Source organism: Syngnathus scovelli, chromosome 15 (genome assembly GCF_024217435.2).
Source record: "Syngnathus scovelli strain Florida chromosome 15, RoL_Ssco_1.2, whole genome shotgun sequence".
In the NCBI taxonomy this organism is placed as follows: domain Eukaryota; kingdom Metazoa; phylum Chordata; class Actinopteri; order Syngnathiformes; family Syngnathidae; genus Syngnathus; species Syngnathus scovelli.
Window position 1 is genome coordinate 5,273,160 of NC_090861.1, and position 23,568 is coordinate 5,296,727.

The following is a 23,568-nucleotide window of genomic DNA, read 5'->3' on the forward strand; positions in this document are numbered from 1 at the left end:
TTCTGAGCTTCTGTTTTGTTTTTACTTTTACAGGTTACGTGTTCAAGAAAATTATTGTCAAAGCTCATCAAATAAAATGTGTGCATTTTTCAACTTGGAAATACCGTATTTTCCGCACTATAAGGCGCACCGGATTATAAGGCGCACCTTCAATGAATGGCCCATTTTAAAACTTTGTCCATATATAAGGCACACCAGACTATGAGGCGCACCTTATAATGGCCTATTTTAAAACTTTGTCCATATATAAGATGTATACATTTGGCCCACGGGCCGGACTTTGGACACGCCTGCTGTAGTGGCTCAATATTGGTCCATATACAAGGCACACCTGATTATAAGGTGGCTTTTGAGAAAATTGGAGGTTTTTACGTGCGCCTTATAGTGCGGAAAATACGGTAAGTCTTTGGGATTGAATGAGTTTTCAAATATTATATTACAGCTTGGCTAATTGTTTTCTTTGTTGAGCAGAAATTGTATTACTGCTTTGATATCGCGCTTGATTAGGTTCTCGCACTTCATTTACGGTCCATCTAAATATGCACTGGATCCATACGACCAGCAAGGGGCAATGTTACACCACCTGCTAGGTATTTCCTGACCCCTTCAAGTTGCACCAAGAATCAATTTGGCAGCGTCATAAGAAATTTATTGTGGGATGAAGACCAGAGCGTCTCTATTCTAGTCATGCTCAGGATAGGGAGGGAAGTGATGCTTATGTGTGAGGCAAATGACCATCACATCTTCTTGAGGGGGGCTCGCTGGTGCACAAGTGGAAAGAATAGGAGCTCCAAAAAGGCCAGTTTGAAATCAACACCCTGAGTGATGAATTTGAGTTCCCCCAGTCACACACATTCAAGACTGCCAGAGATTGATGATGGATCTTGCCGCGACAATAAACAAACGGAAAGGTCACACGCGCACACGATAAGGCGATGAAATGAATCTCCTGCCTCGCCAGTGTTTCATGATCGGCCATTAAACAAGGCGCTCTGTTCAAATCAATACTGCAATACTGCGGCAATGACGCTGCAAAAACACACATTGTACAAAAAGAAATGTGTGCAGTTACAAGTTAATCATGCAAACGCAATGAATCGTAGCTTTTTTTGGGGAGAGTGAAAAAATACATTGTTGTCATAGTAACAAAATCAAATAAATTGAGGTGGTTTTAGAAATGAAATAGAATGTTTGTTTACTTTTTGCACAAATGCTGTGAACGATGAACGACGAGGACATGGAACTTAAGCAGGAGGCCCATCTGGCTTTATTTAAGCAAGTGTCCAACATTTCTACATATAAGGCTGTGTTGGGACTGAGCCGCTCAACATAACTCAACAAGTGGGTGCTGTTTGCTGACATCACTGCAGTCCAAGCTACAGGAGAACCTTTTTCTTTCATACCAAGAGTGAGCACACTGCTTAAGTGCCGCCCTTATGAACTTTTTGTGACCTCAAGAAGTTGTGAAACCTGATGACAATTCTACCCGCTGCTGCAGAATGTGTAGGCTGGACGCCAATAACTGTTCCAGCTTTTATATAATATGACATCATGAAAAGTCTAAGAATCAATTCAACAATGTACCATTACCATTATGCATTTTGAACATTTAATTTGATTATTCTTCCTTATACCACTAGAGAGAGCCAGCGTACCACGCTTTTAGAATCATTATAGTGGATAAAAAACAAACAAAAGCAGAAATAACATCACCTCGCTTCTATTATTTGTATGTTTTTATGTCATATTATCAGAAAACAACAATAATACATATTTTTTTTACCATATAGATAACCAATTAGCATTGCAACTACAAATACTAACATTTGCACTGATTTGCAACCATATTGTAATTAGAAAAAAAAAACACTCAAATGAAATTAAAATTCAATTCAAACTTAATTTATTCCATTGCAAAACATGTATTGAATAATAACTTTTCTAGGTGTCTGTAACATAAATAAATTACAACAGTTGAACAGAATGAATACAATTAAATGTGGTTTATGTTGTTTTTTTTTTTTTTCCCCAGCCACTAAATGACTTGCTCTACCGGTCCAATCCTTCAGGCGTGTCAATTTGTGCTACCTAGGGGGCGCTATCTCCTTATCTTTTAACATAAATGCAAAAAAAATAACTAAAACAAAATATCATGGGGAAAACATGCGATGTTGTGTAAATACAGCATAAAAGGGAAAGCGCAGTTCCGTGCGTATTTTGTAAATATAACACAATGGCGCATGCTCGTGACGCTGCAGGTAACCTGGCGGATGATAGGACCCGTGGATTCGAGTCAAGGTGAATAAAGTTATGCTTTCCCGTGTGCACTGTGCAGCAGGCAGTGAGACAAAGCGGCGAGTGCTTTTCACGCGTGCAGCTTGCAGCTACAGCGCGCAGGAGCTGGCCGCAGCCGGCGGCTCGCTTGCTGCAGAATCCGAACGCAGTGGGAGGAGGGAATGTTCGGCGTGGACTCGCTGTGTCACCGGAAGAAAAGAGAAGGGCGTCAAAACATGGGACGCGTCGCAGGTCTGCAGCCGGAGGTTCTGATTCGTATCTAGCCAGGGAGGACGTGCGTTGTTGTGTGCGCGCCGAGAGGACGGACACGTCCCTGACTGGACACCACCTCCCTTTGGGTCAACGCAAGAAGAGGATCGACGCTTTGGGTGAGTGAAACTTTTGAATTTTCTTTGTCTGGGCCAAAAAAATGGGGAAGTGGATTGTGACATGACAGCTGCGCTTCGCAAGCCTTCTTGAAATAAGACACGTACACTGATGTGTTGACTTGCGAGTTTGACTGCTTCTGCGATGATGCTCGTAACTCAAAGATACACTCCTTATTGAAATGAATAGAAATGCTGTTTATCTGTTCCAGCGTTGAGTTTCTGCTTTCCCTACTTTTAGCAACTGAGCCGACTCATTAAGTATTAAAGAAGAAAAAGCACAACTAATCAAATCTAAATTTTTATCGAACGTTCTTAGGAATGTGAATTCTATTGCTAGCTCATTTCCTTGGTACTTTGCATTCTACTGCAAAAGTCTGGTTGAGGAATGACATCCGATTTATTCAGCACCACTGTGCTTTCAAAACATGTCAGGGTGCCCCTGTGCTCAGCAAAAAAAAACAAAAAAAAAAACAACATTCCATCTGCTGTTTTTCTTGAGGTTATTTCTTGTTGCAAGCCTTTTTCTTCACAGCAGGAATTGGAAAAGACATGACGAGAAGTGGGTGATAGGGCATTTCCTTCCACTTGTGTGAAGTTCTGCAGCAAACTAAATAAAGTCTCTCGAAAGACATCATCACACAATCAGCTTTGGGACTAAAAAAAAAACATTCAGAAATATATTTGTGATCATTTTGGAGCCACTTGATCAAAACATGCATACTAAAGTGGAGTGTGACAATTGCTTATTCGTCATTCAGCAGACATTGATGGTTTATTGTGAACAGATGAGCACAAATCAGGATGTCCACTTTAACTCGCAGCTCTGCCCAGTTGCTTTGTGATAATTATTATTAATTGCATGTTCCAGTATTTGAATGAGCCTGAGGGTGTTTAGCAACAACGTTGCTGAGCAGCTCCGCTTTCCTCTCGAGTGTTCATTATATTTGTGGCCATAAATATACACACAATGTAGACTAGACTGTACAATAGGGAGCAAAGGATGCCTGTCATATTGCGTCCGCATGGCTACTAACAAAAAATGGCGGTTGGCCTATTGACTTGACAACTTTGCATCTTATTTGTGTACATTTTATTTTCTCTTGAGTCAAATGACCAGCTGTGATTTTGCACCTGACTTTGTTTCACGTTGGCCGTCATGCACAAGTGCAAGGCAGCTACTGAAAAAGAGGCCATGTCAAAATTTTATCATCTCATGACTCCACTGGGAAATTACAAGATGAAGGCGAGCGGGCAGAAATGAGTGCACATGCACACGTGACTGTCTTTTTTTTCTGTAGGTTGTGTTTTATGTCCTTAATCCAAATCACATTTTGAATCGTGTAGTAAAATAAAGTACATCTGGTGTGTGAGTCAGAGTAGCATCTTTGCTCGATTGCAAAAAAAAAAAAGTCATGTCCTGTTGCTTACTAGATTATTTTATTGCAAATGTTTTTAAATTTGGCGGCTCGGTGGCGCACTGGGTAGCACGTCCGCCTCACAGTTAGGAGGGTGCGGGTTCGATTCCACCTCCGGCCCTCCCTGTGTGGAGTTTGCATGTTCTCCCCGGGCCCGCGTGGGTTTTCTCCGGGCACTCCGGTTTCCTCCCACATTCCAAAAACATGCTTGGTAGGCCGATTGAAGACTCCAAATTGTCCCTAGGTGTGAGTGTGAGTGCGATTGGTTGTCTGTCTCTGTGTGCCCTGCGATTGGCTGGCAACCAGTTCAGGGTGTCCCCCGCCTACTGCCCGATGACGGCTGGGATAGGCTCCAGCACGCCCGCGACCCCCGTGGGGACTAAGCGGTTCAGAAACTGGATGGATGGATGGATGTTTTTAAATTTTGGGTTGATCATGAATAAGTGATGCTGATTTCCATCTAGTGCTTTCCTCGGTCGAGGATAATGCACTTTAATGCAATCAATTTCTATCCGATTAATCGACTGAATAACAGATTGTAAAAATATTAAAATAAAATACAAAATAAAATACAAAATAAAATAAATAAATGGAATAAATAAAGGGAATAAAATAAAAATAAAAATATTCAATATTAATAGCCCTCCTATAAACCGGTCCAGAGTGTAACTCAAAGCTAAGACTCACTCGTGACCCTACTGACAAGCGTTATAAAAAATAAAATAAAAAAGTGGATGGATGGATCTGTAGTGTCCCAAAGGATTATTTGGAAACCACAACAGGTTAGTACAGTAATCCTCCAGGATCTCACTCACAGCTTCATTAATTATTCGTTGATTCCCCAAGATGTTTTGAGCAATGCTTGTCTTAAATTAAATTATCAGCCTGGACTCTCACAGCAGAATGTAAATGAAAAGTACTTCTGATGACAACTTGAATAAATAAATAAATTCAGCACACGCAACATGATCAACACAATTATGTTACATAGTAGGCGACAATGTTGTCGCGTGTGGATACATGGAGACATTTACAAGGCTCATTAGTGGGCCTCATCTGCATGTTAGCCTTCATTATTCATAGCATGACCAGCAGGGACTCTTAGATCTTTCCCGTTAACCACAGCTAAATGCTAGTCTGCACTTCACCCCTTTTGCACCTTGGTTCTCATTAGCTGTTATCAGGAACAAGATGAGAACTTCTATCCTTTCATATTTTTATATTAGTTGCTTGCTTGATGGGTCATGGAAAAATAATGTCATTGAAGTTTGAAAGGGTCTTTCATTTTCTTTCAGTAGAAGAAGGGAAGAGCCTTCATGGATTTGAATTTCATTAAGCGTCTTTTTGACCAATTTGAAGGAAATTTTTATACCTTGGGTTTTTGAGATTAGATATTGATTGATGCTGATATTGTTGCTCTTGCAGCATACACAGCTGCTGTTCTTTGTTTCAAAGGTTTTTTTTTTGCTTAAATTTGTTTTGCTTGTATGATGGGGCATCTGTGTGGAAGTATGCAAATGAGCTCAATTTATACATAACAATGGCGGGGTAGTGCAAAACAGCTCACGTTGTAATTTCACACTTGATGAATGAACTGTTATCCATTTCTCTTGAAGATAAATTACATTGCCAGATGGTGTGAACACTTTTTGAACTCTGATGCTTCACCATCTGAAAGTAAAGCTGATTGTGCACCAGCGTCATCACTCTCCTTTTGTGGAAATCCATCTAATTTTTGACCTTAGCTCATAAATCCAATCAGGGGGAATCGACCAACCGTGGCGCCTCTCCACATTTCTCAGAGTAGCTTGTACCACGCTGGTGAATTGATAGGAGTATTGATTTCGGTAGCATGAAATTCTTATTACTTGCCGGGATGAATCTTTGTCTCAAATACGTGTGTTGTATGAAAGCTCTTGATGTTAATCAGTAACTGTTCGAAAATGGAAGAAAAACGGAGAAGGTAAAAAAAAAAAGGGTGACAAATGTGACATCATCACATAATCAGTCACATGAATGTTTTTATAAAATTGCTTTACAAAACGAGAACGCTGCTCCTATTTTACGTGTTCTTCCGTTCTGACATTGTCCGTCTTCACTTTACAGAAAGGAAATGATGGGCACATCTTCAAATGGGACTCAACAAGTACAACTTGACACCGCTGATGGTGTTGTTTTGAGTTCTCAGTTTTGGCGAAATGGCTGAGTGGAATCTTAAAAAGTTCTTTCAGACACTTCAGCTCTCCCAAGTTTTCGGGAAGGTCCTTCTGTTGCAACGCTAACTGTGTCAAAATGCACAGAGTCAGGTCCATTATGATCAACTTTAACCCAACCATAATCCACAAACATAAAATAGTTGCAAGTAGCATCTTTAACGCTTTCAGAGTTTTCGTCAATATGATTTTTTTTCTTTCCCAAACAATGATCTGTTATCTCACCCAAAAGCTAACATTTGAAAATCCAATATTTGACCACAGATTAGTGCTTGGGTGCCTGTATTTGCTCACTGATGAAGCATATGATGACCCCCCCCCCCCCCAACTTGCTCCACCTACTGCCGCTAAATTGTAATTTTTCAGGCAGTATGTAAATAAATGTCTTGTATTTAACAGATAACAAAACCGGTTCAACTATGTGCTGGCCATCAGGTCACAGGTTCGAAGGAGATTTTTATTGAGGAGAGGAGCCAGGGATCAGTGGGATGTTCTGAGGGATTTAGAGGGCACCGTGTTACACACGAAGGGAAGGCTCCTTTCTCATTTCCGCCAGCAACATCATAATCCCCACGCGGGTTCTCGTCTCATCACGATAGACTTCCAGCGATATTGAGAGCTTCTCTCTTAGGGCTGTGTGTGATTACTTTAGCTCGTCGAAGCTCACTGATGATCAACCAGAGGGTCGAGCAAGTGTTTTTCAAACTGCCGGTATTATGTCGAGAAAGATGCAAAGCTCTCTTGGTGAATCATGTGCCTGTTGGAAAAGCTAGGGGGGGTTCTGGCTCAGCTCTGTCCTTGTTAGTGCAGCACCACATCAAGGATTCCAAGGAAGGTCAACCATGTTGGAAGCTGCACTCTCAATTGGTGTGAGCGGAGGAGAAATAATAGGCTCATCCTGCATATCTGTCTGCACTGTTATATATCCTGTGTAATCCTACAGACAGCCATCGTTCAGTCAATTTCCACTAAAGCAGATTTATTCATAAACGATGAAGCCCCCTTTGTGTCACGTTACATTATATGGTGTGTCTTCGTGTCTCACTAAGGTGTTTAATAGATTTACAAAGTTGTGTCTGCTACAATTGCTTGCTAATCCTGTGGATTAATTTAAGGAGTTCCAGGGATTAGTCTGTGTCAGATGAAAGTGAAAGCATTGCAGGTATCATGTTCATCCTTCTTCTGTAGTTGGAGGGGCATGTAACAAGTCTATTTTATTTATTTATTTATTTATTTATTTATTTATTTATTTATTTATTTATTTATTTATTTTCTGTGATGATGTCATAGGCTATTTTGGCATTGCTAATTTTCTCTTAAATTCTACCAATGATGAGGCGGTCTGGAATTCAGTCACAGCCTGTACAAAAATTTTGTTTTTGTCTGACTTGACTTCAATCCATTTTTCATTTCCCATTAGCATAGTTGATAGGTTATTTGTATGCATCCTCAGTCTCCACAGAAGCCTCGGAGACGTTGTGTTCTGAGTTTGTAGAAAGAAAATGTCACGTTAAAAGCTCAAAGATGATGAGGCGGAATCACTCCCAGCTATTTGCTTGCACAATATCGGAGGACATGGGGGGGCATTTAATCCCCCCCTAAAGAAAAAACACAAAAGCTGTTTATATGTAAAATCCATCAGAAGAAGCCAGTTGATGTCCCCAACGTGCTAACGGCATCCATATCTTTCCCTTTTCTTTTTGCTCAGTGACACAGCCACTGTTTGAGCAATATGAAATGTGACAGGTGAAGCAAAATGGAGCCTTGCTACCCCTTAGGATTGGGGACATTGGCGACACACCAAGGAAAAACTTTTTTTTTTCTCCAAGAAGAGCTCCGGAAGAGGATTAGGGCCAGTAAAGAAAAAAAAAAAGCGGGGTGATATGATTCTGCCTTTTTTTCCCTCAGAATTCTGACTTTATTCTCAGAATTCCTCTTTAATTAGATCTTATTGAAGCATTTGGGTGTACCTAATGGAGTGTCCAGCGAGTGTACATTTCCAACGTGTACCCAAGGCCTCTGCTCTTACCATTTCCCGCTGTGAAATAAAGACAGACTGTTCATAAAAGTGAACTTGAATAAACCTGTGTAGGCTTGCAAGGTTGAATGCTTGCGACCGAAAACATTTTCATCTGTGTTTGTAAAAACGTAAAAGAAAGCCGATATACTGTAAGTGTTGATGAAGCTCTACTTGAAGATGACCTCTCTGCATTATTATGGCATGTTTTTTTTTCTTTTGTTACGGCCTGGGAAATTTTTTGCCATGAGTATGCAATAGAATGCTGGCACGGACAGATAAAAGCCAGGAACGAGTGAAAGTGCTTCACTAATGGAGTCATTTGTCCAACAAGCCACTCTGGAGCTTTTACCGTTATTGCCTCTCTGGTAGCTAAACATGTGCAAAGATGGTCGCTATTGAAAGCACTTGATATTCGACTGTGGCTTTCACGGCTTTGCTTTAGTCTTCCAGAATCAATTTCTGCATTTTTATTGTTTACATTACAGTAAGATATTTTAATGTTTGTGAACTACTGTGCATGTTTTGAGGATGTGGGAGGAAACTGGAGTACCCAGGGGAAAAAAAGCGGGTGAGGTGGATGTGCTAATCCAGTGGTGCCCTGTTTTCTTCTTCTTATTATTATTATTATTATTATTATTACCGTATTTTCCAGACTATAAGGCGCACCTAAAAACCTACAATTTTCTCAAAAGCCGTAAGAAGAAATGCTTCTTTTTAAGTCTCTAGAAAGTAAACACCCATTTTCTAGTGTAAAATGAACCACTGGTTATTTCATACGAGCTCGTCCTGCCACAGTTGGGTTGCCACAGCAGGTCGAAGTGCCTGACTTGTTTTTGCAGGTCTTTATACGCATTTGAATAAAACAATACTGGTTTTACAAGATCGATGCCATGTACCGTATTTTCCGGACTATAAGGCGCACCTAAAAACCTAAAATTTTCTCGAAAGCCGACATTGCGCCTTATAGTCCGGTGCGCCTTATATATGGACCAAATTCCTCAATTTAAACTGGCCTGAAGCATTGTGTCATGAAATCAATCATAAGTAGCCCGCTGAAGACTATGAATCATGAATCAAAAAGACTATGGATCATTATTTTGTGATTATAAAGTAATTTGTTGCGTCTGAAGTTGAAATAATAAAAAAGATAAAATGGAGAATGATTTGATTTAGATTAAAAATCTGAAATGATGCATTATAGTCCGGTGCGCCTTATATAAGGATGGGCCATTCATTGAAGGTGCGCCTTATAGTCCGGAAAATACGTTATTATTATTATTATTATCTTGACGTCCATGAGATGAACACAGCACCACTGCATATTTTTATAAAACAATGTTGACGAGAGTGCCTTGTAAGAAATGTGACAAATCCTTTTTCCTCTTTTTTTGTTTACAGCTCTCGCAAACGCCAGCTGCTCCACTTCTCATTGATGCTGGTGGAGGCTCAGCATTTCAATCGCCGCCAGCACCGAGCCCACCTCTTCTCCCGCCATGGCGACGAGCAGCGAGTCTGGGGTCCAAAGGCTGGAGTCCAGTTCTGAGGGAAAGAGCAGCAGTCTCACGGACATCCTGGCTGCCATGTCCACAGAAGATGTGGGTGGTTCTGTGAGAAATGGATGCGCTCAGCTGGATAGGGATCAGCCCAAAAGGACTCAAGCGTCACGTCCTCAGTTGAGCGGGAGGAAGTTGTCTCTGCAGGAGAGAGGTACTTACCTCTCTTCTGGAGGGGGTTACACACAGATCTCCCCCCGGGTGGCCCGAAGGCCCACGGTGGAGTCCAAACGCGTGTCCATATCAGACTCTCAGGTGAGGATCCAAGTTTTTCTTTTGGTACTTGACTCAATGCAGTCAAATTCGGACATACGTAGTATATATTTTTTAAATAAATAATAAATAAATAAATAAATAAATGAACAAATTAAATTAAATTAAATTAAATTAAATATAATAAGGCCTCATCAAATAGAACCACTGGTGTTATGTTTTTAAACTTTCTTTAATACTGCCGAATGAAAGCAAGTTTTTCTTTTGGTACTTGACTCAATGCAGTCAAATTCGGACACATATATTTTTATAATAAATAATAAATAAATAAATGAATAAATACAATTAAATTAAATATAGCTTTTATAAGCTATATTTGTGATGCAGGCCTTATCAAATAGAACCACTGGTGTTATGTTTTTAAACTTTCCCTAATACGGCCGAATGAAAGCAAGCCAGAGTTTGGCCTCTTAATGTGCTTGACCAGACCAAGCTCTTCTTTGTTCTCAACCCTGCCCACACTCCCTTACACCATCACTGCAGTCAGCAACCTCCAACACAAAATCTTCATCCCAGCTGTGATTTATTTGATTTTTTTTAGCCCCGCAAGCAACACACATTATATAACCTGCTTCATAATAGTATTTTTTTTCTTCCAGCAACACTAAACCTGGTGGCCTTGCAACATGAGCCGCTGTTGTATTTTTTTATTTTTTTGTCATGCTATTCCTGTCTGTTTTGCACCATCGACAAAATGTTCTTCTCAACCTGGGAACATGAGCCTCAGGCGTTGCTCTGGCTCAAGCCGCCGCCGCCGCCGCTGCCACCTACCAACTCTCATCAGAGATGTGCCCCATCCATTTTCACTATGGATCCATCTCCTGATCCTACAATTTGAGCACTCACTGACTGGTGTGTGTATGTGTATGTGTGTGTGTGTGTTCCCATGCGATCCAAAGCCTCTGACCGGGCGGTCGTTTGCTCTCCTCTCGTGGCTGGCTGTCTGACACTGATTTGTAGTGGCGGTGGTTGCTATGGAAGTGCAAAGCAGCCTTTCTAAGCAGGAACACTCTAATGGACTTGTAGAAAGTAAAAGCAGCAAAGTATTGACTACATTTGCTGCGTCACAAATTAACACTAACATCCTGCTGCTGTTTTTCTTAGGCCATTGGTCATGATTGTGTTTCTTTTCTCCTAATTTCCGCCCCTCCCTCACAGGATTGTATCCAGTTGAACCAGTATAAGTTGAAGAGTGAAATTGGAAAGGTAAGTTTGGTGAATTGTTTTGCACTCTGATGAAATATAAGGATTGTTTGCCAAAATATTTTGGATGATCTTTTCGGTTTTGCAGGGTTCTTATGGTGTGGTGAAACTCGCATACAACGAGGATGATGACAAACATTATGTAAGTCAGCAAATGTATTTACTCTGTTGAAGACTCTTTAATTCTTCTGCCTCTGTTGTGTAGACAGAAGGAGCTCAGAAATTTCCCCTGTGCCATTGATTTTTTTTTTTTATTCCATTTCAGTGACTTTAAACCGCTTTTAGTACCACTTGCAGTATATGCACACATTCATTGACAAAATGCATCAAGCAGATACATTTGTTTATTTCTTTAAAAGTCACCGCAGTTATTCTAAATACAGAATGTACAAGTTTTGTATTTTCTGTCTCCAAAACATATTTCTAAAACACTATTTGAGGTTTTCTTTCCTTCATGTGGCGCAATTACACAGACGTTGCGTACCCGCTTGTGCTTTTTACGCCCACCACCAAACCTGAACACCTACCCATGAGTCTAAAGCTGGAAAAAAATAAAAAGATGCATTGTGCAGCATTCGATCATCCAGGGACATGTCGAACCAAAGAGAAGTGCACATTGCCATCACTCTTAGAATTGCATTTTTTTATCTTTTGAAATATTCACTCGATTGTTGACTGTGACAGAAAAGATGGCGGCCTCTTGGGAGAGATTGTCTCCGCTGACATTTGAGTATAATCCTAAATAACACTGACAGGAATCAAGAGTGGAACAGATGAATAAAGACACATTCTATTTCTTGGTAATTAGAATTTGATTTGAGCTTTTCCATCCGCAGCTTGAGTTACACATGATTTAATCACATATACACAGCGACACAAAGGCAGGCGTGCAAATTGACGTGCATTTGGTTGACGGATGGCCGCACCTTTTTTGAAACTCCCATCTTAAATCTTGCTTGCTTTTTTGCTTTGTAGGCCATGAAAGTGGTGTCCAAGAAGAAGTTAATGAAGCAGTGTGGTTTTCCACGTAAGTCAAGGTCCATTGAGACTGAATTGTCGCATTAGACAGCCTTGTAGAAAAGATCCAATCATTTTCATGAAGCTTTTTAATGACTTGAGAATGTCAAGGGTTATTATTATTTGATTATGTCATATATTGAGGAGATATCAATTTGTAAATGTTCGGGATTCCGTAGGTCGTCCACCTCCAAGAGGACCGAAGGCAGTTCAAGGAGAGCAGCCCAAATTCTTGGGACCACTAGAAAGGGTCTACCAAGAGATCGCTATCCTGAAAAAGCTCGATCATGTCAACATTGTGAAACTAGTGGAGGTGAGTTTTTATCTTTTTATCCAGGTAAATTTTAAATTAAGTGAACGGGGGCCTAGAAGCTTCTGAAAATAACCAGCCACCCTCCCTCCAAAATGTTTGCCCACTTCCTCTCTCTGCAATTATTAGTTGACCGTCATGCTGTGGTTTTACATTTCAATAAAAGTGATCAAGTCCAATATACTGTTTGTGGAGGATGAACACGTGACACGGGAGAAATTCTCCTTCGCTTGGATCAATTTTTTATTGTGGGGGTGTAATTCATTTTCCGATAGTCCGCTGTTTTGTAATCCAGGCACTCCCAATCGGTCTCATTAAGGTTTTGATCAAACTAAAATATTTTCACCCTAAAGTTTGGAGTGTGTTTCATTTTCTATTTGACTTTTGTATTTGTTAAATCCCTTTAGCCCCCAATTTGTTGCCTGTTTGTGTGAAAAGTTGGATGTATTCCAGTCCAGGATTTTTCTCTGTTTAAATATTGAAGCCCACGCAGTGCAGAACAGATTAAAAGCAATCAATGCGACGTGTCCATTTGTCACGGACGGCTGGGACACCGAGGGATATCATTCATGCTGAGTCATAGAGTAGACACTTTCTTTTCAATCAATTCCTTTTCGACACGTCTATAACTTAAGTTACTCTTTTAATTCACACATAACTGAACAAAATAACATCGATGTGCGAAAAGGTCACCGACCTCACACAGAAAATTCCAAATAGATATCATCAACGTGTTTATCTTCCCTGCCGTCCATCATTTGGACCCACAAAGATTTTTTAGCGAGTGGCCGCGCACGGCGACGACATCTCTATTTATCAAGCTATTACGGCCATGACATTTTTAAAACGAAAGCTCCTCAGCCCAACTGTAAGCTGCTTTAATGTGCGTCGACAGCAAAGGTCAAATTGTTGAAACGGTTGGGTTTAAAATGACAGCTGCTGTGAGAAAACATTTTTTTTTCAATGATTGTTTCTGTTGGCGTAACAGGTGCTGGATGATCCTTCGGAGGATAATCTTCACATGGGTATCTATCTGCACCTTCGTTTCTTTCTTCCTGACTTATTTTAGTAACGAGGGTTCATATAAGTTTGTGCCTTCCACCTCGTGGATTAACTAAGCCTCATCAGCACTGCTTAATGTTGATTCTGATATTTACTTGTCCATTCTCTTTTTTTTTTTCCCCGATAGTATTCGAGCTGATGCCCAAAGGGTGAGTGCATGGTGTTAATATTTGAAGCCTCTTCCTCATTTGGTCGCTCTCTCCCTCCTTTCATCCATCCATCCGCCCTCGGCCTGAGCCTTCTGAGTGTTCTCGCGCCGGGCTTCGGGCCGGCACCGTGCCGGTCTTGGCGCCTTTTGTGGCTTCAAAGGGATTTGTAATAAGTTGATGCTTATTAGCAGCAAAACATGCTAGCTTGCCTCCCCCACAATGCTAAAAATGGGATCAAATGAAATGAGACGGCGGCTTGTTATTACATAAGGCTGGGAGGGAAATGTGCTTAAACATAACATGCGTGCACACACTTGAGAAGATTTGCAATTTGAGTTTGGAGCATAATATTATTCAAATTTGACTTTATTTCCGAGGTCATATAATCTTTCAATTTTAAGTGCTATTTAATCTGGGAAATATTTACAGGCCAGTGATGGAAGTACCCACAGACAATCCGTTGTCAGAGGAGCAGGCAAGGTTATACTTCCGAGACGTCATCCTTGGTATTGAGTACCGTAAGTATCTCTCACGGAGTTTTTCTTTCGGGGCTTTGTCAACAGCATTGAGCCCTTCAAGCATGTTTTTTTTTTTAGACGCCATTCCCTGGTTTGCTGCAGTAGATTGCTTTCTTCAGTGCTACTAATTACAAATCAATGCTGTCTCGCCATTGCAGTCTTCAAGATAAGTCTGCAGAGAGTCCTAGAAAGACCATCACGTGGCACTAGAGGGTTTTGGAGTGAGCGAGAGAAACTGATTGAAAAGCCTGCCTTCAACAACTCCACTTGACATTTAATACTTCAAAAGTCTCAATGTGGATACATATTGAAATCAAAGTGTTGATGACTAATGCTGATGGCAATCTGAATGTATTCATACATTCTTGTTTGTACTTCATTTTTTTTCTTCTTGATGAGCCGTACGGAGCTAAAATGACTGCTAGCGTGGTGCTAATGAAGTGTGATTTTTGCAACTTCTTTAATGAGGACGCCTCATCAGACTTTAAATGAAGCCACCCGGACTTATTAGTTAAGTGGTATTCGTAAGAACGGGAAGTCAGGACTCATTGTTAAATTAAATTGATCTTTCTGCTTGAAAACATTCCACCCAAGGAAATGAAGCATACATTTTTTTAATTTTTACATAGCGAGAATGAGATGGTTATTAAATTTTGCCCTTCTGATGTTTCGACCATTAAACCTGTCTCCTCAGTGCACTACCAGAAAATTGTACACCGAGACATCAAGCCTTCTAATTTGTTACTGGGGGACGACGGCCATGTGAAGATTGCAGATTTTGGAGTGAGCAACCAGTTTGAGGGCAAAGATGCTTTGCTGTCCAGCACGGCTGGCACTCCTGCATTCATGGCGCCGGAGACCTTGTCAGATAAACGCAAAAGCTTCAGTGGAAAAGTGAGTTGGATGGATGCATAAAATTCATAGACAAGTTTTGGCTTGAATGAAGTTTCTATTTGTAGTATATCACTTAGCTGGAAATGAAATGCAAAGTGGGAAAATATGAGAAGAGCATTTGCGTTAAAAAAAAGGGTGCACTGCGCCGTTGTGGGCGTTACTCCCAAATAGCTTCTGGCGTGTGTTCAACCATGCCTGAATTTTGATTTTTTTTTTCCTGTTTAGATCCACGCTAACGTGCTCGCATCCAATATAGCATCTGTCACAGATCGAGTTTTTCTATCATCATACTTTGTATGTGCAACATTTATTTTTTTTTATTTTTTAAGGCGCTGGATGTTTGGGCTATGGGAGTCACTCTGTACTGCTTCATCTTTGGAAAGGCAAGTTTGGTTTTCATTTCAACATTTGCTTGCTTTAATGAAAATATATCAGTTTTATCTAGATGAATGTTAATTCCACACATTTAGATATGTTCAGTACTATACTCAAAGGTACATTCGTTTGATTTCGATTATTTATAGCAGAAAAATGCTTTTTAAAACCTTTCCTGTAATCTAGCAAGAGAATAATCCACTGTGTGTTTTTCCATGCCCTTCCTGCAGTGCCCATTTATCGACGAGTACATATTGGCTTTGCACAGTAAGATAAGGACCAAACCTGTGGATTTTCCTGAAATGTAAGTTCACACCGCCACTCCATTAAAAAGAGAGACAGCTAGCCAGCCAGCCACCTCCAGTCGGTTCCCCAGCTCGGCTCATTATCTTCACCATTTGCCTCTTATTGCATCAGCAACACGTCAGTGCAGTGCCAGCATGCAGTAAATGTCACCTTCATGTGATCAAAACAAGCAGTGAAAAGGCAAACCGATTGGTAATACACAAAGCTTTCATTTTTTTTTTTGCCTCTTTATTCAATGCACACATCTGCTCGGTGCAAGCGAAAGATAGACACGTAAAAGGGGCAAAGTGATGAAGTCGCTTCCCCCCCGCCAACAGAAGGTAATTAAAGGAGACATCACATTTGTCACAATTGATTTGCCATAGCAGCAAATAAGCACCATGCAAATATTCTTTGACGAGGAATTACAATTCCATCATTGTGCAGCTTTCAAATATGTCTGACAATACTTAATTGAGCTCATCATTAAAAGATTTAAAGACAAAATGTCTACTCAGCTTCCACAGACTTCACAGTCACTCCCACACAGTCAAATTTGAAAGACCCCGATTGTCCTTTCAATAGCTCCTTCCAAAATATCCGTTCAAATCAGCATGTGAGAGATTAGCACAAGCCGGAGAAGAAATTCTACGGCCCGATCTGTGAAGCAAATCGTTTGCACCATCCATGAGTCATTATGTCCATCCATTTAGTCCCACTCATTTAAGTCAGTGGTCAGTCAAGCGTGCATTGAACTTGTGAGTGTGCATTTAAAATGAGGTTGCTAATTGTCACTTGTGTGCTTAACTCTGCTTGATTTAAAGCGGATCTTTTATTTACACCTCACTGCTCAAATGATACTTATCTGTGCTATCACATTGAGATCAAGGTATAATTCCAAAACTTGTCCCAGCTCTGGTTATTTTGCATGAAATGATCAGGTTGCAAAAGTGTGCACACCCTCTCAGAACTGATGTAGCTCTGTTCGGAACGTGTTTATTTCTTTTGTCTGCATAGCTAGATATAGGATTTTATAAATATAAATCAATAAATAATAATACTCAGTTCTGACTGATGCTATCAGAGATGTATTTTTATTATAATTTTATTTCCTCCTCACTGCTCAAATGACACTTATTTGTGCTATCACATTGAGACCAAGGTATAATTCCAAAACTTGTCCCAACCTGTATAGCCCTGGTTATTTTGTATGAAATGATCAGGTTGCAAAAGTGTGCACACCCTCTCAGAACTGATGTAGCTGTGTTCGGAACGTGTTTATTTCTTTTGTCTGCATAGCTTCATACATATAAAATTTTATAAATATTAATACTCAGTTCTGACTGATGCTGTCAGAGATGTATTTTTATTATCATTTTATTTGTACGTTGGTGACCAACTCCAGGTCTGTCTCTAGTTTTATGAGATGTTCAAGATGTACCATTGGAGATTTTTTTTTTTTCTTCCTCTCGCTCTAATGCGGAGGGAATATCGTCTTTGACGCATAGAGGCCATTCAGTACAGTGAATGGCGTCGGTCATCTGACAATGAGCAAGAGTCAACGCTGAGTCTTGGTGTGTTGCTTCGATTCGTTGTGTATCGGCTTCTTATTAACCCCGTGTGCAAAAAGACATTCTACTTTCAAGGTTGTCCCTATCTCGGATGAATCGAGCTTCTTCTTACACGTCCTTTCAGACCAAAAACCAACGAAGAGTTGCGGACTTTGATCTTGCGAATGCTGGACAAGAACCCAGACACTCGGATCACCATCGCTGAGATCAAGGTAACGCGGAGAGAAAGCAAACACTGTGTCCAGATTTGAACACTTTTGATTTGTGTGTTTAGATGGACCAGTGGGTGACTCAGGGTGGTAGCGACCCCCTGCCTTTGGAGGAGGAGCACTGCTCTGTGGTGGAGGTGACAGAAGAAGACATTAAGAACTCGGTCAAGTTTGTTCCCAGCCTCTCCGCTGTGGTAAATAACTAGATGATCATCCATTTGCAAAACACACATGCTACATTCATCAAACCAAATGTGTGAATTTCAGATCTTGGTGAAAGCCATGTTGAGGAAACGCTCCTTCAGTAATCCATTTGAGTGTCCCAGTCGGAGGGAGGAGAGGTCCATGTCTGCACCCGGAAGTTTGCTCATGTGAGTCCGGACATTAGCTGTTTTTGTGAGCAACGTTTGTCAACTAGATAAGGTTACTGGCAGTCGGGGCTCTCGCCGCTACTTCCCCCCTGTCTCTTCTTTCTATTCTTTTCTGTTAGGTGAGCCGAGCCGCAGCTCGAGCTGCTGCTTTGTCTTGTCACCATAGCGCCATAATTCATCCTATATTTGTATGCTGGGGAGCTTTAAAGCTTTTGTAAGGGGTTCTTTGTGTGTTGGTGTCAGACATCAGTGATAAAAAAGCTATGCTAGAATAGCAATTTTTACATATGACTCAAATTCTAAATTTCACAAGTAATTATATATTTTATTAGAACATTTTCATTCCTATGTTGTGTTTTAAAATCTACTTAATTATGGATTTTTTTTCCTCAGCGCTTGCAGATATAATGAGAAGCTTTTCAGAAGCCCATCCATCCATCCATCCATCTTCTTCCGCTTATCCGGGGTCGGGTCGCGGGGGCAGCAGCTTCAGGAGGGACTCCCAGACTTCCCTCTCCCCAGCCACTTCATCCAGCTCATCCCGGGGGATCCCAAGGCGTTCCCAGGCCAGCTGAGAGACATAGTCTCTCCAGCGCGTCCTGGGTCGTCCCCGGGGTCTCCTACCGGTGGGACATGCCCGGAACACCTCCCCAGGGAGGCGTCCAGGAGGCATCCTGATAAGATGCCCGAGCCACCTCATCTGGCTCCTCTCAACGTGGAGGAGTAGCGACTCTACTCCGAGTCTCTCCCGGATGACCGAGCTTCTCACCCTATCTCTAAGGGAGAGCCCGGACATCCTGCGGAGAAAACTCATTTCGGCCGCTTGTATCCGAGATCTCGTTCTTTCGGTCACGACCCATAGCTCGTGACCATAGGTGAGGGTAGGAGCGTAAATCGACCGGTAAATTGAGAGCTTTGCCTTTTGGCTCAGCTCTCTCTTCACCACAACGGACCGGTACAGGGTCCGCATTACTGCCGACGCTGCACCGATCCGCCTGTCGATCTCACGCTCCATCCTCCCCTCACTCGTGAACAAGACTCCAAGATACTTGAACTCCTCCACTTGGGGCAGGATCTCATCCCCGATCCGGAGAGGGCATTCCACCCTTTTCCGATCGAGGACCATGGACTCGGATTTGGAGGTGCTGACCCTCATCCCGACCGCTTCACACTCGGCTGCGAACCGTTCCAGCGAGAGCTGGAGATCACGGCCTGAAGAAGCCAACAGCACCACGTCATCTGCAAAAAGCAGAGACGCGATGCTGAGGTCCCCAAACCGGACCCCCTCAACGCCTCGGCTGCGCCTAGAAATTCTGTCCATAAAAATTATGAACAGAATCGGTGACAAAGGGCAGCCTTGGCGGAGTCCAACCCTCACTGGGAACGAATCCGACTTACTGCCGGAAATGCGGACCAGACTCTGGCATCGGTGATACAGGGACCGAACCGCCCTTATCAGTTGGCTTGGCACCCCGTACTCCCGAAGCACCCTCCACAGAACCTCCCGAGGGACACGGTCAAACGCCTTCTCCAAGTCCACAAAACACATGTGGACTGGTTGGGCAAACTCCCATGCACCCTCGAGGATCCTGCCGAGGGTGTAGAGCTGGTCCACTGTTCCACGGCCAGGACGAAAGCCACACTGCTCCTCCTGAATCCGAGGTTCGACCTCCCGACGGACCCTCCTCTCCAGCACCCCTGAATAGACCTTACCAGGGAGGCTGAGGAGTGTGATTCCCCTGTAATTGGAACACACCCTCCGGTCCCCCTTCTTAAAGAGGGGAACCACCACCCCAGTCTGCCAATCCAGAGGCACTGTCCCCGATGTCCACGCAACGTTGTAGAGGCGTGTCAGCCATGACAGCCCCACAACATCCAGAGCCTTTAAGAACTCTGGGCGGATCTCATCCACCCCCGGGGCCTTGCCACCGAGGAGTTTTTTAACTACCTCAGTGACTTCGACCCCAGAGATTGGAGAATCCGCCTCAGAGTCTCTAGGCCCTGCTTCCTCAATGGAAGGCGTGTAGGTGGAATTGAGGAGGTCTTCGAAGTATTCTCCCCACCGACTCACGACGTCCCGAGTCGAGGTCAGCAGCACGCCATCCCCACTGTAAACAGTGTTGACGTTGCACTGCTTCCCCCTCCTGAGACGCCGGATGGTGGACCAGAATTTCCTCGAAGCCGTCCGAAAGTCATTCTCCATGGCCTCACCGAACTCCTCCCACGCCCGGGTTTTTGCCTCAGCAACCGCCGAAGCCGCGTTCCGCTTGGCCATCCGGTACCTGTCAGCTGCCTCCGGAGTCCCGCAGGCCAAAACGGCCCGATAGGACTCCTTCTTCAGCTTGACGGCATCCCTTACCGCCGGTGTCCACCAGCGGGTTCGGGGGTTGCCGCCACGACAGGCACCAACGACCTTACGGCCACAGCTCCGGTCGGCCGCCTCAACAATGGAGGCGCGGAACATGGTCCACTCAGACTCAATGTCCCCCGCCTCCCCCGGGACGTGGGAAAAGCTCTGCCGGAGGTGGGAGTTGAAGCTCTTCCTGACAGGAGATTCTGCCAGACGTTCCCAGCAGACCCTCACAGAGCGTTTGGGTCTGCCAGGTCGGACCGGCATCTTCCCCCACCATCGGAGCCAACCCACCACCAGGTGGTGATCAGTTGACAGCTCCGCCCCTCTCTTCACCCGAGTGTCCAAAACATGCGGCCGCAAATCCGATGACACGACTACAAAGTCGATCATCGAACTGCGGCCTAGGGTGTCCTGGTGCCAAGTGCACACATGGACACCCTTATGTTTGAACATGGTGTTCATTATTGAAAATCCGTGTCGAGCACAGAAGTCCAACAATAGAACACCGCTCGGGTTCAGATCAGGGGGGCCGTTCCTCCCAATCACGCCCTTCCAGGTCTCACTGTCATTGCCCACGTGAGCATTGAAGTCACCCAGTAGAACGATAGAGTCCCCAGAAGGAGCGCTATGCAGCACTTCCTCCAGGGACCCCAAGAAGGGTGGGTACTCTGAGCTGCTGTTTGGTGCATAGACACAAACAACAGTCAGGACCCGTCCCCCCACCCGAAGGCGGAGGGAGGCTACCCTCTCGTTCACCGGGGTGAACCCCAATGTGCAGGCGCCCAGCCGGGGGGCAATAAGTATACCCACACCTGCTCGACGCCTCTCACCGTGGGCAACTCCAGAGTGGAAGAGAGTCCAGCCCCTCTCGAGAGGGCTTGTACCGGAACCCAAACTGTGTGTGGAGGCTAGTCCGACTATATCTAGTCGGAATCTTTCTGCCTCACACACCAGCTCGGGCTCCTTTCCAGCCAGAGAGGTGACATTCCATGTCCCAAGAGCCAGCTTCTGCAGCCGGGGATCAGACCGCCAAGGTCCCCGCCTTTGGCTGCCGCCCAGCTCACATTGCACCCGACCCCTTCGGCCCCTCCCACAGGTGGTGAGCCCATGGGAAGGGGGACCCACGTTTCCATTTCGGGCTATGCCCGGCCGGGCCCCATGGGCGAAGGCCCGGCCACCAGACGCTCGCCTTCGAGCCCCGCCTCCAGGCCTGGCTCCAGAGGGAGGCCCCGGTGACCCGCGTCCGGGCGAGGGAAAACTAAGTCCATTTATATCACTCATCATAAGGGGCTTGTGAGCCGTGCTTTGTCTGGCCCATCACCTAGGACCCGTTTGCCATGGGTGACCCTACCAGGGGCATGAAGCCCCCGACAACATGGCTCCTAGGATCATAGGGGCACGCAAACCCCTCCACCACGATAAGGTGACGACTCGCGGAGGGGGCTTTTCAGAAGCTTTTTTTTTTTTTTTTTTTAAAGACTAACCATTTTCTCAGAAAGCCAATGAAAGCACACGAAAAAATCCATTTATAAGCCAAGCGGCTCAGTCACCACGATAGCTGCAGCATCAGTAACAAAGGGAGTCAGCCAGACAGCCGCCCGCCGTCTTTTTTAGCTTCTGAGGCTTTTGGTTGACAAATGCCTCTTGGTCTTTTCTCCCACTTTGCTGCAGGGACTCTTGGCCTTTCCGGCCATCTTTAAAACTGCACCCATCACTCAGGTAACACGTGCCATATACACTCACCACACACATCATGAGGTACACCTGCTCATATGACGGGATCAATCACAAAATATTACAGTGTGACATAAAAAATATTTGTAAAAATAGAAATGCTGTATAGGAACATCCAAGTGTTGAATGTCTCTTTCACTTTTTAAATTGAAATCCAAATTCAGACAATTTTTTTTCTGTTAAATCGTAAACTGGATGTCATGCAATTACATGCAAAATATCCGATTAATCGACGGAATAATCAATTCTAAAATGTATTAGTCTCTCAACCTCTCTGTAATGGTAAAAATACAACCATATTGCCACTGCTTTTGTATTGAGCTCATGCAGGTGTACCTAATGTTGTGGCCGGTGAATGTAATCTGTCCAACATCCGCTGCACCACCAGCCTCCGCTCGTCTCGTTCTCGAGGCCAATCAGCTGCTCCCTTCCCTCCTCTGACTTTCTTTGTCATCTCGTTGCTGCCATTTAATGGTGCCAGATGTCGTCCTTGTGTATTTAAATGCTCATCCTTGCCTTGTTCCAGCTGGAGATGCCTGGATGATGAAAGTCATTATTTCTTGCAGAAAGAGCAGCACCGGTGATGGACCCAGAGAAGGAGAGCTGGAGGACTTGCATGAAGATGAACCCTCCTCTTGAATTTTCTTCCCCCCCCCCCCCCCCCCCCCCCCCTTTGCTTCAAGCACTGTGCGCTTGTCACTTTGTCTTCTACGCAGCAGGCACGGAACTTCTATATTTTGCTTTTTATACCGAGACTTGCTTTTATTTGCACTTGTTGGCTTCAGAGAGAGACACTTCCTTTTTTTATGATTACAGTTTGACCAATTTTCTCTTTATATTTTGGACCATGTGGCTTTGAGGGAATGACGACAGGACTTTTAATTTTTAACCAATGATGGCTTATTTTATTATTGTATGTAGATGTCTAAAGGTTTCCACAATGGTTTCCTCATTTATTGCCTTTATAACGACAACTTGCTTTTGAAAGCAGAGCTTCATTTCATTTTAGAATAAATATTCCGTATTTAGATTTAGTATGTGGACATTTATAAGAACTTAGCATGATTTTGCTATCTTACACCTCCACTGATTTGGAATGAAATAATCAGGCTCCAGTGGAGACTTTCATAAAAATTTGTCATTTACGGATTCCGACGATTTATGCAGAGTACCTCGTTTGCATTTTAATACTTGAATGGAAATCATCTGGAGTGAGTGTTTGAGGTCAGAAGCCCATACGTTGCCAAATTCTAACTCGGCCCTTAAATCTCATATGAGGATTGGCAGTGAGATTTTTTTTGTTTTTTCAAATTGTATTCTGTTTCTATTTTTCCTTGCGTGGAATTCAACTGGAATTATTTCCAATGTTATCATCGGCTG

At 43.3% G+C, this 23,568-nt stretch overlaps 1 protein-coding gene across 2 annotated transcripts; it reads left to right on the plus strand.

Moving 5' to 3' along the window:
* Positions 1 to 2,280: 2,280 nt before the first annotated feature.
* Positions 2,281 to 22,855, plus strand: camkk1a (calcium/calmodulin-dependent protein kinase kinase 1, alpha a). Of its 2 annotated transcripts, XM_049741643.2 has the most exons (17): positions 2,281 to 2,663; positions 9,710 to 10,119; positions 11,296 to 11,343; positions 11,429 to 11,482; positions 12,316 to 12,367; positions 12,537 to 12,670; positions 13,656 to 13,692; positions 13,857 to 13,878; positions 14,308 to 14,396; positions 15,091 to 15,290; positions 15,620 to 15,673; positions 15,896 to 15,969; positions 17,646 to 17,733; positions 17,796 to 17,924; positions 17,998 to 18,101; positions 22,126 to 22,173; positions 22,755 to 22,855. In XM_049741643.2, the coding sequence occupies exons 2-17, from the start codon at positions 9,805 to 9,807 to the stop codon at positions 22,825 to 22,827; spliced, it is 1,521 nt and encodes a 506-aa protein (XP_049597600.1). In that variant the 5' UTR covers positions 2,281 to 2,663; positions 9,710 to 9,804; the 3' UTR covers positions 22,828 to 22,855. The 2 variants fall into 2 exon arrangements, with proteins under 2 accessions (XP_049597600.1, XP_049597601.1); XM_049741644.2 differs by lacking the exon at positions 22,126 to 22,173 and having other exon boundaries at positions 2,285 to 2,663.
* Positions 22,856 to 23,568: the final 713 nt, after the last annotated feature.

Bases quoted from the DNA above. Each gene is read 5' to 3' on its own strand.
- camkk1a (XM_049741643.2), top strand. From the start codon at position 9,805: ATGGCGACGAGCAGCGAGTCTGGGGTCCAAAGGCTGGAGTCCAGTTCT. The intron at 14,397-15,090 runs GTAAGTATCTCT...CTGTCTCCTCAG, and splicing joins CATCCTTGGTATTGAGTACC to TGCACTACCAGAAAATTGTA. The intron at 17,734-17,795 runs GTAACGCGGAGA...TTGTGTGTTTAG, and splicing joins TCACCATCGCTGAGATCAAG to ATGGACCAGTGGGTGACTCA.